The sequence below is a fragment of the Mesoplodon bidens genome, assembly GCF_964165515.1.
Source record: "Mesoplodon bidens genome assembly, chromosome: 1".
Taxonomy (NCBI): domain Eukaryota; kingdom Metazoa; phylum Chordata; class Mammalia; order Artiodactyla; family Ziphiidae; genus Mesoplodon; species Mesoplodon bidens.
In genome coordinates, this window is record NC_138176.1 from 61,778,348 (window position 1) to 61,797,739 (window position 19,392).

The 19,392-nt window shown below is 32.9% G+C and overlaps 1 protein-coding gene across 1 annotated transcript in view; it reads right to left on the reverse strand.

Annotated features, from left to right (window-relative positions):
* NCAPG (non-SMC condensin I complex subunit G) overlaps window positions 1–19,392 on the reverse strand; it is a 39,003-nt gene that overhangs the window by 19,059 nt on the left and 552 nt on the right. The window contains exons 2-13 of the mRNA XM_081225412.1: window positions 18,570–18,773; window positions 17,826–18,054; window positions 15,918–16,063; window positions 15,551–15,635; window positions 14,343–14,532; window positions 13,742–13,891; window positions 10,027–10,167; window positions 9,296–9,419; window positions 8,002–8,091; window positions 7,495–7,674; window positions 4,935–5,045; window positions 2,180–2,299 (exon numbers count right to left, since the gene is read on the reverse strand). Of these exons, the coding sequence (XP_081081538.1) occupies window positions 2,180–2,299; window positions 4,935–5,045; window positions 7,495–7,674; window positions 8,002–8,091; window positions 9,296–9,419; window positions 10,027–10,167; window positions 13,742–13,891; window positions 14,343–14,532; window positions 15,551–15,635; window positions 15,918–16,063; window positions 17,826–18,054; window positions 18,570–18,773 (1,770 nt within the window). The remainder of the gene's footprint in view (window positions 1–2,179; window positions 2,300–4,934; window positions 5,046–7,494; window positions 7,675–8,001; window positions 8,092–9,295; window positions 9,420–10,026; window positions 10,168–13,741; window positions 13,892–14,342; window positions 14,533–15,550; window positions 15,636–15,917; window positions 16,064–17,825; window positions 18,055–18,569; window positions 18,774–19,392) is intronic.

Below are 19,392 nucleotides of genomic sequence, written 5' to 3' on the forward strand. Positions count from 1 at the left end.
CTTCCTTACTTGCCAAAAATGGTCAACTATGAATCCTTATCAACCTGTCACCAGCATTAGACAGTTGGGTCACCCTGGCCTCTCTAAAATACCATCTTCACTTGCCTTCTAGGACATCACACTCTCCCCTAACTATCTACTTCACCTTGGTCTGTACTGGTTCCTCTTCATCTCTCTTACCTTAAATGTTGCCTGAGCCCTAGGGAACTATAAAGTTGAGATCTTCTCTCAAACTATACTCATTTGTCAGGTAACATCCAGTTTCTAGGCATTGGATACTATTATAGAATAAAGACTTCCAGATTCCTCTCCCCAGCCTCGGCCTCTCTCCTGTCTCTAAACCCACATAAAAATGCCTATTCAATATATCCACTGTACCTCAAACTTCAAACTTACCATGTCCAAAACTGAACTCCTTACCTCACCTACCTGCCATAAAACCTGTTATTCTGTTTTCCCCATCACAGGAAAGGGCAATTCCATCTTTCCAGTTATTCTGGCCAAAATCCTGTTTTCTTCCACTTCTTTCTCTCACATGCCACATCAAATATATCAGCAAATTCTATAGACACTGTCTTCAAACTTAAATTACCATCACTTCTCATGACCCCAGTAATCACAACACTGGTCCAGGTCATCATCACCTCTTTCCTGGATTATTGCAATAGCTTCCTTATGAATATCCTTCCTTCCATACTGTATCCCTATAGTTACTATTAGGGATCTGCAAACTATGACTCGTGGGCCAATTCCAGTTTGTTGCCTGTTTTTATACAGCCTCCAAGTTAGGAATAATTGTACATTTTTCAATGGTTAAAAAATAATATCTCATTATATGCTAAAATTATAAGAAATTTAAGTATCAGTGTCCATAAATACAAGTTTTACTGATCTACAACTATGCTTATTCAATTATGTATCATCTATGGATGCTTTCATACTACCACAGCAAAGCAGTAGTTGAGACAGACCATGTGGCCTGCAAAGTCTACAATATTTACTCTCTAGACCTTTAGAGAAAAGGTTTGCCAACCAACCCATGGTCTAACCAACACTAAATCCAGTCACAGCATAAAAATCCCCTACTCAAAATCTTCCAATTCTGGGACTTCCCTGGTGGTCTAGTGGTTAAGAATCCACCTTCTAATGCAGGGGATGCAGGTTTGATCCCTGGTTGGGGAACTAAGATCCCACATGCCGTGGGGCAGCTAAGCCTGTGTGCTCTAGAGCCCTCAGGCCACAACTAGAGAGCCCATGTGCTCCAAAGCCCGCACACCACAACTAGAGAGAAGGCTGCATGCTGCAATGAAGAGCCCACGCCACAACAAAAGATCCCACATGCCGCTACTAAGACCCGACACAACCAAATGAATAAATAGATAAATTTTTTTTAAAAAAAGAAAATAAAAACTACCAATTCCTTCCCAGCTCATTCACTGTGAAGGCTACATCTTTACAGACTAGAAATCCCTAGAAGACATGGATGATCAGCTACCTGCAAATCATTTCTCCTACTATTCTCCCCTTTGCTCAATCTGGCCTAGCCATACGAGCTCCCGCTCCTTTAATATGTGAAGCAAAGTCCTACTGATGGACCCCTTCCCCTGCTCTTCCCTCTCTTTGGAAACCTCTTACCCAGATCTACATGGTTCATTCTCACTTCCCTCTGGTAACAGCCCAAATTTTGACTTATTAGTGAGGTCTTTCTAAACCAAACTGCTCCCTTTCCCTATTTCCAGTCCTCATTCCCCTTCTCTGTTTTATTTTTTCCATCTGACATACTACATATTGTTTATTTTTCATTGTGTATTTCCTCTTCTAAAATGTAAGCTCCATTAGGACAGCAACTTTTATCATGTGTTTCATTACCTATCTTATTTTTTTCTAAAGTCTATAATAATGCTGGGCATATAATATGCACTCAATAAATATCTGCTATATGATTAATTTTTTAAATACCTTAAATAATTGACATTTCATCTTTCTTCTACCAAAAAGTTTTAATAACAAAAAAATCAAAACATAAAAACTGAGCCCTTAAAAGTCATCCATAATCATCGTCATCATCATCAACAAGCCCTGGAACTGATTAAACTTAATAATACTAGCAAAATCACCACAGATTGAGTATTTATCTCAAGAAGTATAATCAAGATTTTAATCACAAGATAAAACCTACCTGCAATAGTAATACAAAGTGTTTACTTGCAAAATCCTGATTCTGTAGTCCACAGCATCCCAAGCACAAAACAGCCAGATTTCTTACTGTAGGATGAACACTTATTATTCCAGGAAGAATCTAAAATGAATTAGAAATTAAAATAATTTTGACTAGGATAAGAAATTTACAATAGTATATTTAAAAAATGCAAATTTCTGTATGATTTCACAGACCTACTTCATTTCCATGTAGTCTATTAATCCAAAAAAGTCAACTTTTGGTTTAAAAAAGGTAAATATTAAATCAGTAAAACAGAAGAATACAGTCAAAGCAAAATACAGTCTGATCATGAGATACCTTTCCTCCACCTGCCAAAACTGACTCAATGGCTTCCCAATGCTCATAGAAAAGATAAAACCCCTTAACATAATATATGATACACCTCATTGTTAGTCTTTTCCAGTATCACCTTATACTATGCTATCTCTTGCTCTCTGTTTATTCAATTGAGCTGATTTCAATGCCTCCCATTCAGTGCTGTCCACTAGAAATATAATGCAAGCCAAGTACGTCATTTAAAATTTTTTAGTAGCCACACTAAAGTGAAAAGAAAAAGATGAAACTAATTTTAATACATTTTATTTTACTCAATATAGACAAAATATCAATACAACATGTAATCAATATTAAAAAATTGAGATTTGTTTTTTAGCTGTGGCTTTTTTCATGTTTATAAAAAATTGAGATAATCTCTGTTGTCTGTACTAAGGGTTTGAAACCCAATGTACTTTTACATTTATAAATATGTATAAATATATATATATATTTGGACTAGATTTAATAGCCACAGGTTTTTAATATCCACCTGTGGCTGGTGGCTACCATACTGAAGAGAGTAGGTCTAGATCATTCTTCCCTCTTTTTCACATAGTTAATGTCTACTCAAACATCATTTCAAGGTCACCTTCCATAAACAGATGAAATCTCATTATCATAAATTCACATATGACCATAAAGCTCTTCTTCATAGCAATTATCAATGGCATAAGCTTTCACTTGTTTATTTGATTGATGCCCCCCCTCACTTGACCAGAAGATCCAAAAGGGCAGTCTACACGTGTTCTGTACACCATGTACACTCTATCCCCAGCACTGGGTGTACAGATGTTCAATAAATATTTGTTCACTTAATATATGATTTTTATTTAAAGCACAGTAATTTCATTAAAATATTATAACTCCTATATTTAAATACCTTACTCATTTACATCTCTCTATAGTCTCTTTCAATCTTTAGACAGATTGTTTTTATATACTTAAAATCATTATGACCATTCAATTTTGTGTTCTTTCTTCCCTCAATATTGTGTTTCCCCACATATATATGTAAGTCTTCATATTTACTACTTCAATTGTGCAGTTAATTATACCATCATTTATGATTCTCTTGCAATAGAACCAGACATAAAGTATACAAGCAGAACTTTAAAAGTATCACTTTTCACTAGAGACATCTGCTTTGTTAAAAATAAAACTAAATTCTAACGGTTTAACAGATCTAGTTTTAATCAGCTCTGGACTGTTATAAACAATAATTGGTCTTCTTTACTACATTTAGAAACTCATGACAATCCAAGAACTTGATTTTAGATCACATTCATTGGCTGTTTTTCACTAATCCCAAGTAAAAACAATTTGGGGAGAATCCTGGAAGAGGTTGGATACATTCAAAATTTGCTTTGGATAAGTAGCACTATTAAAAAGAATACTCTAGGGACTTCCCTGGTGGCGCAGTGGTTGAGAGTCCACCTGCCGATGCAGGGGACACGGGTTCATGCCCCAGTCCGGGAGGATCCCACATGCCGCGGAGCGGCTGGGTCCATGAGCCACGGCTGCTGAGCCTGCACGTCCGGAGCCTGTGCTCCACAACGGGAGAGGCCACAACAGTGAGAGGCCCACGTACCACAAAAAAAAAAAAAAAAAGAATACTCTAAAGCTGCATACTATCACCACTAACCACATGTGGCTACTGAACACTTGAAATATGACTAGTCCAGATTGACATGTGCTTTAAGACTTAGTATGAAGAACAGAATATAAAATATCTCAATAAAATATTGATTAAATGATGAAATTATAATATTTGGAGTATACTGGGTTAAATATATTAAAATATATTTAAATTAATGTATATTAGAATTTCACATTTCTTTTGAATTTTTAAATGTGGCTACTAGAAAATTTAAAGTTACATGTGGTTTGCATTATATTTCTATCAGACAATGTGGTTCTAAAGGCTTGTGGTATTTATATCCCTCTAGTCAGTAAAATGGAGATTACCTATGAAGGGTTACTTTAGTAAAGTCCTAAAATATATAATAATAAACAAATTCCTTTCACAGGGCTTACAATGTAACCTTCTCAGTCTTTCTACACAGCAAGATTCTGGTTCTTAAATATTCCTTATGTATCTCAGTATTTCCTCTTACTATTCAAAAAATGAAGATATTCTGCATCTCTTTCCAACATAAAATAATTTTTTCAAACTTTCTAAAGGAATAATTATAACTTATATACCAGGTCCTTTACATGCATTATCTTAATCTAATCCTCACAATATGAAGCAGCCACTGTATTATTTTTTCTTTTTTACCATTTATATTTATCAGATGTTTAAAATCGTCTTTTCATTCTTTCGAACCCCAAGGAACATATTACTTATAAAATGATGAAGGCGTGAGCTAAAATAAAGCCTCAAAGTGCACCAACATACCAAAGATTCAATGATGCCATTCATGGTTGCACCTATACCTGTTGAAGTGCACATCTGTTTCAACAGTTCATAGCACAAAATAAGACACTTCTGTAGTGTTTCAGCATCATTCTAAAATGAAACACAAAATATTCAGCATTAGTGAAAATATATTCTGCCCATCCCTTAAGTGTTTACTTTCTCGAGGCTTTTTGTCCAAGACATGTTGTCTCTATACACATTCCCTGCACAACCTTATCCTGTCACAAAATTTACCATTTATAAGCTGGTTCAACTATTTTCTAAGTTTCAGATTCATATATAAAACTGCCATAAGACATTTCCTCTTGTATGGTCCACAGGCTTCCCAAACTCAAAATGGCCAAAAGGGAACTAACCAATCATTACCCAAATTCCTCTTTTTGTGCTACCTCCATAAATTTCACTGCCATCTACCCAGCTGTCCAAACCAAAAGACCTAGGATACATTCTTGACTCACTCTTCTCCTTGTTACTAATTCTTAAATACTTCTCAAATCCATCACTTCTTTCCATATCCACCATCATTATCTTGTTCAGACTGCACTCATCTCAATCCTACATTACTGTAACAGTCTTCAAACTAGTATGCCTGCCTGCAATTCATTTCCTGAGTTAACAGTGATCTTTATAAGACATAAATCTCATCTTTACGTGGTACACCGTGATCTTTGGGTAAGGGACAATTTTTAAAATATTGTTTATACAAGGCCTTACATGAATTGTCCCTTAATTTCTTCCCCCAGATTTATCTCTCTCCGCCTCAATTCTTTAGTCATGTGGACCTGAAGTTTTTAAACACAACAGGCACTCTTTAACTTCTAGGCCTTCACACACGTCATTCCATCTGCCTATAACATTCCCTTAACAACTCACTGAGGAGAGATGACACAGAGTGCATTAAAAGCACAATCAAAGCCACTTGCCTGGGTTTGAATCCTGCCTCTACCATTTACTATCTGTATAACTTCAGGCAAGTTACTTGCCTTCTATAAAGTAAGGCTAATTGTACCAATTCCGTTAGGTCATAATGAGAATCAAATGAATTTATACTTCTGAATACCACAAAAAAAGGATCCTGTAACTACTTGCTTATATTATTTTTATTCAAATCTCAAGTTGAAACATTTCTTTTGGGGAAGCCAATACCACCCTCTCCATAAAACCCCTATACTTACCTGAACATAGCATTTATTATACTCTACTGTAATTATACTGTAATAGATTTATAACCCTTAAATAGGACAAATGAACAGATAAATGGTCAAAGCAAGTAAAGTTAAACAGATAATATTAATCACGATAGATCATCCTAGTTAAAATTTTCCTAATTCAGACCTGCAGTTTATATCATTTTTCAGTTTAGATTTTCATTTTACACTTTAAATTTGCTCCTCAAATTTAAGAGCCTATAATGATCCACTGACTTGGTCAAACAAAAGAAATAAGGTACTTAGCTATGAAAATAAAATTCAGGCATACCCATTGGGAAGGTGGGGTGTTAGAGCAGGGATGTCTATGGCTGCAGAGCTCAAGGACATAACATAACTTACAAAACTCTCCTGTATAGTAAACTCTTCCCTATCCAGCATTCTCTTTGTAAGAATAATCAGCACTTCCCAAACCAAAACTACAGTAATAAATGATGTTTACTAAAAAAGGCAAGATCCCAAAAGACCTCCTGAATTACAGTTAATAGCAAATACTATAGTAATTGATACCATTCTACCTTACATTAAAATAATATTCGTGTACCAAATACAACTAAGTTAATTAAAAAAGACTGCTGAAACAAAGCTTTAAATGTTATTAGATATATGTTTAGTATCTCTTTGTTTTTTTTATTTTTATTGGAGTATAGTTGATTTACAATGTTGTGTTAGTTTCAGGTGTACAGCAAAGTGAATCAGTTATACATATACATATATCCACTCTTTTTTTTTTTTAAGATTCTTTTCCCATATAGGCCATTACAGAGTATTGAGTAGAGTTCCCTGTGATATACAGCAGGTTCTTATTAGTTATCTATTTTATACAGTATTTCATTTAAAATAACAAAGTTACTCAGCTTCTTCTAAAAAAAAAGTAATTAAACTTTAAAAAAATATGTGTATAATGGCACTGTTACTATAGAAATTCTTTTCCTAGCAGTGGAAAGGTCATGAGTCTTCCACAAATAAGGGAAAGATGCATTTTCCTTTTCTAAACCATTCAAGACAAACAAAACAAAACAAAACAAAGAGAAGGAAATCACTGGAAGGTAGGTTTCCTTGGCAAGGAAGAAAGACTTCAGATTCTAGGGATTAGCAGGACAAGGGAGCAAATCAAATAAAGTCCTAGATACAATAATTAAAGTTCATTAAAACCTTTCGAAGTCCAAAATAGAAAGGAACAGGCAGAAAAATATTATTTTTGTATTAGTTCATGGTATTGTTAAAAATCCCTCCTAAGTGAATATATTCCATCAGCTGAGTTAAGAAAACAAGGTTTAGTTGAGATGATTAACAGTAGCTGAAATTTAATATGAAAAATGTATCTATACCTTCTCTATGTGGACTTCTTTAATTTCAAGTTGCTCTATCTCTTTCAATAGGTTTATTTTGGCATCTTCTAATGCTTTTATTTCTTCTTTTAATTCTGATGCTTGATTAAAATCCTGTAAGTTAATGCAATTTTCCAAAGCTGCTTTTGCCTCAATAAGTTTAACTTTTATTTCAGCCATCTAAGAAAAGATATAAATTGTGTAAACACCAAACAAAAACTATTAATGTGAAATCTGTAGCGAACTAAAGAGTATCATTTAGAACCATTTCAACCACCTAGAAGTTAAGCAGTCAGGTACATACAGAAAAAGTGGTAGTCTTCCTGAAAGAGAGATAGACAAATCTTTCAGACTGACATAATCTGATAACATTTTAGATACTCTTATATAGTTTAATCGTTAATCAATAATTTGACTTTGTGCAATTTTGAAAATGTACAAGAAGAAATAAAAGGCTTGCACAACTACAATATACTCAAGCATTTCTTTAATTTAGAAGACAGTTACCTTGAGTTCGTTCTTTCTTGCAACAGCTGGATCATTATTAACACCAACAGTAACAATGGGTGCCCGAATCTCTGAGATAATTTCTGTAACCTGATACGTTATAATTCAGAATACATGCTTTAATATATGTTATATATCAGAAAATGATATCAAACTGTTAAACAAAACTCCAAACTGTATCCACAATCTCTTGAAAAATAGAGCAAAATATACAAGCAAAAATGGCACACATTCTATTCGCTAGACAATTTTAGAAAAAAAATGACCAAACAATACATCTGACTAAAAACTCTTAAGATTATGGGAAGGTAAATAGGCACATAGACATTGAAGACAAATTCTCTTTCATATAGTGCTTTAAAACAGAAAAAATGAAAATAGCATCTAATATTAGGCACCATAAAACTAAAATTTTCTGCCTAAAATCCTCAACTCCCTCCTTTGTTCAGCTCCAATGGGAGTGGAATATAAAAAATTAGAATACTCTTTTATTCTTCCTTTGGGTATACAAGGCATAAATAATGACAGCAAATTAAACACTTTCCTTTCAGAGCCACTGGGCATTGGAGTTGGCCAATTCAGGAAAAAGCTGCATCACAAATGAAGGTACCTTAAGCAGGTGCTGGATAACCACTAACTGGGGATGTTGTAGAAAGAATTTATGTTATGTATATCTATATAAGGAAGGAGTGGAAAAGACAACCTTTGAATTAACTCGCAACTCCAAGACTATACAATTTTATGAAAATCAATGATACAGGCCTCTCTTTTTGGGCTACCCCAGAGAAAATAACACTTGAATATAGTAAAATAATAGATAATATTTATTTCTGTATTTACCAAGCACTTTATGAACATTGCTTCATTGAACAGTGAAAGATACATTTTATTATTATTATTTTGCAGACAAGTAAAAATTCTAAATTAAATAACTCAGGCAAAGCCACAAATCCAGAAAGTGTCCAAGGGGATTTGAACCCAGGTATGTATAAATTCAGTCGGCCCTCAAACCTTCTAGCAACCAATGCCTATATGTCACCTCTTCCCTAACCTGCTCCATTTCAAACTGATTCAACACAATGATAGGTATGGTAAAAGAAAGGAGATTTTTTTTAAATGTGTGTGTGAGAGAGATTTGGTTTTAAGAAGTTTAAAGACTTGATAAAGAGACAAAACTAAAACAAAAGCAATTAAAGACAAATAAAGCCAAAAGTACTAAAAAGAGAATAAGACAACCCTCAATGTTATTGACCAAAACCTTTTATCTCTATCAAGAATGAAGAAAATTACTTACAATCTGTATTCTCTTATTATCATCTATAATCATGTGGAGCAGTCTCTCAACAAGAAAAGAAATTAGGGATACTGGGGTGGTGGGTAGAGTAAGAATCTCCTGTAAGATAGCCAGCAGTCGTTTCCTGCATTCAAAAAGAACTATTTTAATTTCAGTACAAGAGTAGAAACACATTGTATCTCTAACATTTCACCTATTCTGCAGACTTAATTACAGACTTAATTTGTCTTTTTTATATTTATCACAATAGGTACAAAAATATATGTACAGACTTTAGACTAAAATTCACGTTCTGAAAAAAAAATTATAAATGGCCTTATAATCTTTCATAAATCATCAACATGATGAAATGACAAAATACCATAAGTGAATCAAACCTTTTAGACTGTATTTATTATAGAGAGGACTAGTAATACTAATAGAAAATTTTAAGCAAAAACCTGCAATTTTATTGATTTATTCTGAAGGAACTGAATTAGAAACTTATATTTCCATATATATACATATATTCATATAGAGAGAGAGAAATTAGGAGAAAGAGAAACAGAGACAGTATATAAATATATTTCCTCTTACATACTCCATATATATTATATAAGAGGAAAGAGAACACTTCATATAACACTTTAGGGAGCTAGGTTAAATATATTTAATCATATTGTAACAAGACTGTATTTCAACACATAAAATTAGAAGCGCAAATTAGAACAAGGGTTTACATTTAAATGTACCTTCCTCCTTCTTCATTGGTATCCAAAAACTTGATAATTAGAATCAACTGTTGACCTATAAACTCTTTTGTCATCAAATTGCCAATATAAGAAAAATCACCTCTCTGTTCTTCATTAACAACCGGAATGCTCTGAATATAACTAAAACAAGCACAATTAATAAGATGTAGAATCTGTTTAGAAACATTAAACATTAAACAGCTCCCCATTACGTCAGAAAAGGTCATCTTCTGCTCATATCAGTCCAAATATATGTTTATACCATGTTATACTAATCCTGATCTACAGAGTAACTTCTGTGTTATTGTCATGAACTTCTGTGAACTGGCTTGATTCAAAAGAATTTGGAAAATATATTTTCATTAAAGATTCAAATTTCCTATGGGAAAATTTCAAAAGGTACATATTTGTATCTCTCAAAATAACTAATTATTTCAATGTCACTAGTATTCTCAATTATAAAGTTCTAAATCCCTTCTCCAAAAATCCAATTATTCAGAAAGAGCTAGTCTTCCCTCATCATCCTTAATTAACCATTATTTTGTTTAAAAGAATAGTAGTAGAAATAGTAATTACATAAGTAATGCATGAATACAATGACCTTTTTAAAAAAATCAGAAAAATATAGATAGCTTCATGAATTTGTAGTATCCTTGCTTAGGGGCCCTACTAATCTCTATATTGTTCTTATTTTAGTGTAGGTGCTACTAAGCAAGCACCATCAACTACCCTTTTATTTTTACTATCACTGCCCAAATTAAAGCCTTTTACAACCCTCACCTAGATAACATTCAACAGTCTACCAGAAGGTCTCCTTTTTTGTGTGGGAACAAAAAAAAGCTACTTAAAAACAGAATTAAGAGTTTAAGTAGAATTAAGAGTTTAAACCTATACAACTAGGTGCCTTTAGGTTGGAAGTAATATATGAAATGATAATCCTGATGAAAAATGTCATTTTAAATTATCAACAAAAATCAAGTTATAAACACTGCAGAATAATGATGAATAAATGAACTGACTCATAAAATGACAGCCAAGAGTAAATAAAAGCTCATAAATCTCTGGCAATGATATTAGGACCTTCAAGGGCATCAGCCACCCTTTGGATTCTAGCAGGAAACTAAACAAAAGCTACAAAACTAATAATTATCAAAATCAATAAATCAGTAGAGTTACTGATTTCTGACAAGCTAAGAAACCTTCACTCACCTTTGAATCCCTCCTACTCCTCCATCCCAGCTTTAGCACAACGCATAGTATCAAGACTTTGAATTTATTTTTAAAAATACCCAAAGAGTAGTTGTTTCATTAATAATTACAAATCCTGAACTGCATAAATACAACTTAAAATCGACCTACCAATTTTAATTACCATGAAATCGTCTCTTTCCAACCATTTTTAAAGGTAGTCATTATAATGAAGAGACCACTCAAGAAAGTCTTTTTTTAAACTCTCTAAGATTTAAGGTAGCTTTCTTTAAATTCTATTAGTGTCCCTTTTTCTTACTCAAATTTGATAGGCTCATTTAACATCCCCGATTTCTCTCTTTATGTGAACACCTCAATTAACAGGAAATCATTTTGTATCAGCATTCTGAGTCGCTAACTCTTCCTGCTACAAAATGCCTGAGAATACATTTGAGATTATCAAGAAACCATTTTTTCATTTAATTTTGTTTCTGTTCTTGAGAAAATGAATCTAGTGACACTGCTCCAAAAAGAAAATCATCCTATTTCTTAAGTATTCTTTCAATAATTAAATATGATCTTTAAAGCTTTCCTTTTTATATGTGAAAAAAACAAGTTGATCCAAGTAATTTATTTCAAAACTCACAGATTAAGTGACAAAGGAAATATAAGAATCCCTGACCTCTTAAAGTTAGAGGAACCAAGCTCTTTATATGTTAATTTTCAGTAACTAAGAATTAATCAATCTGTGAACCAGTCTTTGAGATGCTCACCCTCTGTTATTTAAATATAATATTTAACATTTCCTCATATTTTCTTGTATTTTTTCAATCTTCTATGAGCACTTATTACTTTTATATAAACATATATTATTAAGCATTGCATCAAAATTCATTCCTTTTGAGTACATTTCAACATGGCCCAAACAGCATTATAATGAATACTCCAGTTAAATATTAAAGCCTGAAATAATTACCCTTAAAACTCTAAGTAGATTCCCACATTTTTCATGTTACTATGAGCTCAAGCTATAAGTCTCCATATTGACTCACGTTTAAGATATTTATGGATTCAATGTTTTGCATACAAAATTCAAATATGTTCTTAGCTTTGATCCCTAACTTATATGTGGGGCCATTATACACGAAAGCAGGACACTATATTTCACACCAAGAGAATTCAGGCCCATAATCCATATTATACGTAAAGCTTTTTAAAAAATGCATCAAAATCATGAAGTTAAAAATCTACACACCAATATCTATTAAAAAAAATATAACCTTTGGCCCAGCAATTCCACTTCTGGGTATCAACCCTACAAAATCCCAAACATACATAAAAATGTAAAGAAAGTTTAAAACACCTTCATCAGTGAAAACTGAAAACACCCTAAATGTCCATCAATAGAAGAGTAAATTAAACGTTACCACCGTACTATGAAGTGATAGGCTGTTATTAAGATTGTGATAGATTTGTACTGATTATGTACCAATATAATGATCTCAGATAGTAGTTGAAAAAACCCAAAAATATGTATAGTGTGTTATATTTTTAAAAACCATGCATTTAGTATATGTGTATGTGAATGTAGAGAAAGAGGGTTGAAAGTGTATACCCCAAATTGTTTAGATGTTAACTCTAAGGAGATTAATGGGATTGAGGAATTAGGAGTAAGAGGAAATACCGCATTTTTATTCTGTATACTTCTGTATTTGAATTTTGACAAGAATGCATTCATGTTTTACTTGTACAATTTTACTTGTATAACTTTAAAGTGAACTAAGTAGAAACTAGAGTAATTTAAATAATTTAAGAAAAAGATATTTTGAAAAAACTTTTTAAAAAACAAAAGCCAAACAGTAACAGTTTTAATTAATACTAAAACTGGCCAGAGGTCAACCCTGTCAGTTGGAAAACTATGGCCCATGCACCAGATAGAGCCTGCTGCTTGTTTTTGTACAGCTTGCAAGCTAAGATTTTTACATCTTTAAATGATATATATATATGTAAATATATGTGTAAAAATATATACATGTGAAAATCATATGAAATTCAAATTTTAGTGTCCATAAAAGTTGATGAAAGATTGATCAGAAAACAATCACACTTATTCATTACATATTTTCTGTGGCTGCTCTTGCAGTACCACCGCAGAACTGAGTCGTTGTGACAGACAGCATGGCCCACAGACTCTAAAATATTTACCGTCTGGCACTTAGAAAAAGTTTGCCAACCAATTTCAAAGAGCAACACATCATCATTATCAACTTTATGGAGAAATGTTCATCATTACATCTTACCAGTTTTAAGGAAATGTCCCAAAACATACTGAATTTGGTCTTTCAGTATACTGACCAGCACAGGATATTCTTTAGAAAGACTCAATGTGTATACCTATTTATCCTTGCCTATCCAAAAAAATGGTTTTCAACTTATTCTCAATCAAGCATGGCTTTGAGGGAGGGGGCTGGGAAGTTAACACATACAACAACACAAGTACATCCCAAACCAAAGAAAACAATTTTACCTCAGTAAATACTCAGCGTATACTACAGGCTCTGGCAAAATCTGCTCTAAAAATTCTTCACCTTCATCTCCTTTTGATCTCAAATATTCACAAAGGACACGCCAATACAAAGCAATTTCAGGAGTTAATGTATCTGCTGGAATCAATTTCCTTCATTTAAAAGGGAGACAAAACATATCTTAATATCCAGTAAAAATTTGAACTGAGTAGAAAAATGGGAATAAGCAGACTTGATTTATAACCACCATCCTTTTAACTGCAGCCATTAACTTATCCACACAAAAGAGAATGAAAATATTTAGACCAAAAGAGAAAAAAAAAGAATCAAATGGGCAAACACAATAGGGATCCATGCTGTTGGACTTTCCATGGTAAGCTAATGCAAAAATCAAAGTAACAAAACAAAACAAAAAACGCAGCTAAAGCAGTCTATGATAAAGTAGTGAGTTCTTACACAAGGAGGAAAAAGACATCCACCAGACTAAAGAAAAGAGGTGTAGATAAAAGGTACTGATACAATCTTAAGTAATGCGGAAGAGGACTAATTTTAATTGCAGAGGTTCATCAGTATTATATTTCAAATAATGAACACTTTACATACCTGCCATCATTTTTACAGATTTCTGCAAGTTCATTAAGAGGAGTCACTGAAAATAAGGCATTGAGAACAGAGACTGCCACTTCAGAAGAATTTTCCACATCCAACCGATGAAGCAACTCTAATATATTTCCTTCAGTGAAACGTAACCAGCCTTGGAGAAGATGCTTCTGCACTGCTTGTTTCACAGCATCTGTTAAGTGATTTGAAACACAGGTGAACAAAGTCTCCCTCTAGCTTCCATTTCCTATATTTTGTCTGTTTTAATTAACTCTTATCAGATCAATTTACTATAAATGGGACATTTACTATAAAAATGGGACCAGAGGCAAAACAATGTGTACTAAAGAAAAAATTAAAAGTACAATGATATTGTAAAAAGTGAAAAGTCACTGTGATGCTCACTTTCACATGAAAATGGAAGAGGTCAGAACCAAATATACAACCACTACCACAGCCTACAAAAATATTTTTGCATTCCTTCTCCCCTGAGTTTACAGGGCTTCAGGTACTAGTCTAGACTAAATATAATACCTATTATTTTACTTGTTGCCTGACTTCATTCATTTATTACATGATTGATATGTGCAGTAGTGAATCATACAGGCATGTATCACTGAAAAACCTTATTCTTAGTTTTTAAAGTCATCCTAGTCATTAGTCCTTCAAACTCAGGTTTTCTTGCTACAGCAAAATTAAGCCATCTTAGCCTTCTCATGGGGTTTGGAAATTTAAAATATATCATTCTTCATATCATTGCTGTAAGTCGATTCTCCAGCTATAACAGAGAGAAAAAGGGGGAAAAAAAAAACTAGAAAAACTATACTGGTCTGACCATTTCTAATTGTTTCGGGTACACAGAACACATTCATAGGAGGATATACACAAAAGGGATAAGACAGCATTTTTTTTTAAAGGAAGCAAGAGGGCTGAAAAAGAGATCCTGCCCTACTTCTGGTGTTATTTTTATAGCCTTAAGCTCTAGTTTCTCCATACATAAAACACAGAAAAATTAAAACAAACTGTGCTACTTCTAAGTACCAAGACCTTTAACCCTAGAAAATGTATTCTATACAATACACGTAGATAAACTTTGACAGGCTGTGGGAATGATAGGCTTACCTGACCTAATTTAGGACACTCTTTCCTAAACCTTTTAAATCTAACCTCAAAATCTACTAATGTTTTGTCTATAATGATATCTAACTTACCTGATCTGTCATTAAGACCTTGTTGAAGGAGCATTACTCTCTGGGCAATGGACATAGCTCTCATGTGAACCTTTTCAGCTAAAACCTTAAAGAGATGATAATAAAAAAATGGCCATTAAACTCAATATAATTTATGTATTTTATAACTAGTAATATCTCCTTCACCTAAGAAAATTATCCAGAATTTCCAAAAAAATTAATATCTGGTAACACATTAATGCAATAAGATTCTACCTAAATTATCTACACTCTCCGTCCATAAAAATCTCAATTGAATTATTGTGTCAAATATTTTTCAAAAGTATTTTAAGAATACACCTTCTTGTCTTTTAAGAACATGTCTACATAAGATATTGGACTTATTTACCTGATAAGCCAGCTTTCTGACAGCCTCTTTCACATCCTTGGTGCGCCCTACAATTTTTGGCAAAGTCTTTGCTGATGGCGCGATACATGATAACACCGCCCGCCTAACTTCTGGATTTGAATCATTTTCAATCAAAGTAGCATATGCTAAAAATAGAGCAATACATTTTAGTACGCTAACAACATATTATTTAGTTAGCCATAGTCATAGATAACCCATATTTTGATATTTAATCTTTAAAATGATAAAAGTCATTTTTTAGTCTTACACATTTAATCTTAGCTGAAGATTTTTTTCTGCCAACGTCCCTTAAAAAGGACAGAATTAGAAATTAGTCAATGGACTGGACAGGAAGGCTAAAACTGAAAACAAATAACCCTAAAGATCATGGAAAATCCATCATTCAGATTATGTCCTTGTTACTCTTTAAGATTTAGAAACAAGTCTAGGATGGAAGCCAGTTTATTTTAAACTGATATGGCTTTATAAAGCACTATTTTGATTTTTAATGAATCCTAAAAAGAAATAACTTCTCATTTTACTCATTGAATAAAACTCATTTCCTGTATTTAAATATTTATTCACCTCTACTTCTCAGATTTTCCCAGGCTTTATAATCAAGTATATGTTGACTACTAAACGTATATGTTTTACATATTATTATGTCCCTCACTTAACACCAAAAAATACCAACTACCACCAGTTATCAAAATTATAAAGGTAGTAACAGGGACAAAGAGAAAAACAAACCAGAAGAGTTCCCAAAATAAACCTAGGCATATATGGAAAACTGGAATATGACTATCTTTATGAGCCCAGAGGTAGAGAAAGATTTCTTAAATAAAAGATAGAAAGTGCAAATCATACAGGAAGAGACTGATAATTTTGACATTAGGAATTTCTGCCCAACAAAGGACATAGTGAAGACAGTGAAATAATCCATTGAAAGCAGGAAGATCTAACAATTCATATAACCCAAGGATTTCCCTTCAGAATATATAAAGAACTCCAATTAATAAGACAAACCAATAGAAAAATGAGCAGAACACATTAATAGGCATTATACAGAAGAAAATTGGCTGCTAAATATATGAAAAGATGCATAACAATGACATATGATACACACAACCTGATTAACAAAAATTTAAAAATCTGACAGTACCAAACACTAGAGAGGATATGGCTCAATGAACACTTTTATGCACTGTTACTGAAAAAATAAATTGATAAAATGTTTTGTAGAACACTTGTACCTCATCTAATAAAGCTGAATGCACATATCCCAACAAGTCCACCCTTAGGTACATATCCTAGAAAAACTGTGCACCAGAAGCCATGTACTGTGTAAGGAAGTTCATAGCAATGACGCCGTATTTTAAGAGGAAAATAACTGGAAACAACTAGAAGGTCCATCAATATTAGAAACAATAAAATTGTCTTACATTCATACAATAGAACAGTATATCAGTAATATATCAACATGGATGAATGTTACAATGAGAAATAATGTTGAGAGCACAGAAAAATATAGTATGATCCACAAAACATACAAAATGATATGCAAAACTTAAACATTATTTAGAAGTATATACATGTGGTTAACTGTTTAAACAAACAAACAAAAGGGAACCCAAAATTCAAGATATTTGTTAATTCGGAGGGAGAGTGATATAACTAGAAAGGGACATAAGACAGGCTTCAGAAGTATTGATGATGCTCTACTTTTTTTTTAGGTTGGATGGTGGCTACTTGGGTATTTTTTTTTAATCATATATTTTTACATATATGTATGTGCGTGTGTATATATAAACTATGCTCTTCCATAATATTTCATAATAAGAAAATTCATCTGCTGAGAATTTAACAAAGTCAGTGAAACTGAAAAAGGATTTAAGGAGCTATACATACCATTAACCACCAGGCATTCATCATCTTTGGGATCCTGAAGGCGTGAAAGAGCAAGAACTGACTGTATCCTTACATTTGGAATTTTATCTTTCAATCTAATAAGCATGGCTTCATTAATTTTATCAAACAAATCATCATCAATCTGGGCATTTTCTGGCATATTTCCCAAGAGCTTGTTTATGAGCTGGCACACTCTAAATCTAACTGCATTGCTGTTTGCTTCATGAGACTAAAACAGAAGCAAAACAAAATTTATTCCAAGTCACATACCATTACTAAATAATGACATACCATTTGATTCTATATATTTAGAATTCAAGAATTTACAGCAATAATTCATTCCTTGCAGAAAAACTATAATGCTACCTTGATCCATATATGCATGCTAAATACACATTACATAACATTAAATCTCAAAATACACAGTCTAAAGTATCTGCTAAATTATAAGAGCATATTCCTCTTCGGAGGAACTCTTTACTTCAGAACTAGAGAACCCATTTCAAACAAATGTATGTAAGAACTGGTTTAGAATGGTCATTAAAAATTTAATGCTGGAGTTATTTTTTAAAGTTCACTTTTTAATCTTAATGACAGTTCTAATATTTCCTATAAAAGGCAGATGCGTTCAGACATTTTCTCAATTACCAGATATTCATTCTCTAAGATATACAAACTCCCATGGCCCTTTTAAAATAGTAAAATTTTCTACAATATTCCCTCGAAATTCTAGTTTTCGTATACCTTTAATAGAAAAGTAAACAAATAATTTAAAATGCCACCATCTTCCTCTTCTTCATCAACTTCCATATCTGACTGGTGAAATGAAGTAACAAACTTTGCTGCAAATTCTATTATCCTCTCCACAGCTGGTTCTCGTTTATAGACCACCATAGCATATTTAAGGTAATTAACAAACTCCTCATAAAAACCTGTTTTGTCATCCACCTGAAAGAGAAAAGAAACCCTTCACAAACTGCAGGCATAAAATCCTTTTTTCTCAACATTACTCTAAGACACTGAAAACACCAGCCCTAACGCAAACAAACTAAAATCATTATTTAGTAAACTCTCAATTATCCAAACCATCAAAGGGGAAATAAATTTGCACAAATTTCTCTCCAGAGAATTTATTTCTCCCAGGAAGAAAACAAACATGAATTTTGACAGTGAAAGGATTCCTCTGATTTTTTTTTTTTTTAACACCCTTGAATTCTCAATATGATGCCTTGGTACCAGTTTAGTAAAAATCTGCTTCTTCAAGAACAACCCAAAATCAACAACAGCGTTTGCATTTTACCGTATTACCCTTAATATTACACAGCAATTTCCTTTTGATATAACTTTCACATCCTACCTCATATCCTCAAGCCCTATACTGACTTACAATTTTTCTCGGACCTCAAGATGATTTATTCTCCCGAAATTCATGGTCCTATTCTTCTTGAGGTTTCATTTAAAAACGAAACAAACAGTATTTACATGACTAAGAAGAGCCAAGTCCTAACGATTAATTTGCTAATTGGTGATTTGATACAATTTAACAGTGGGGCGAGGTTTACGTAAT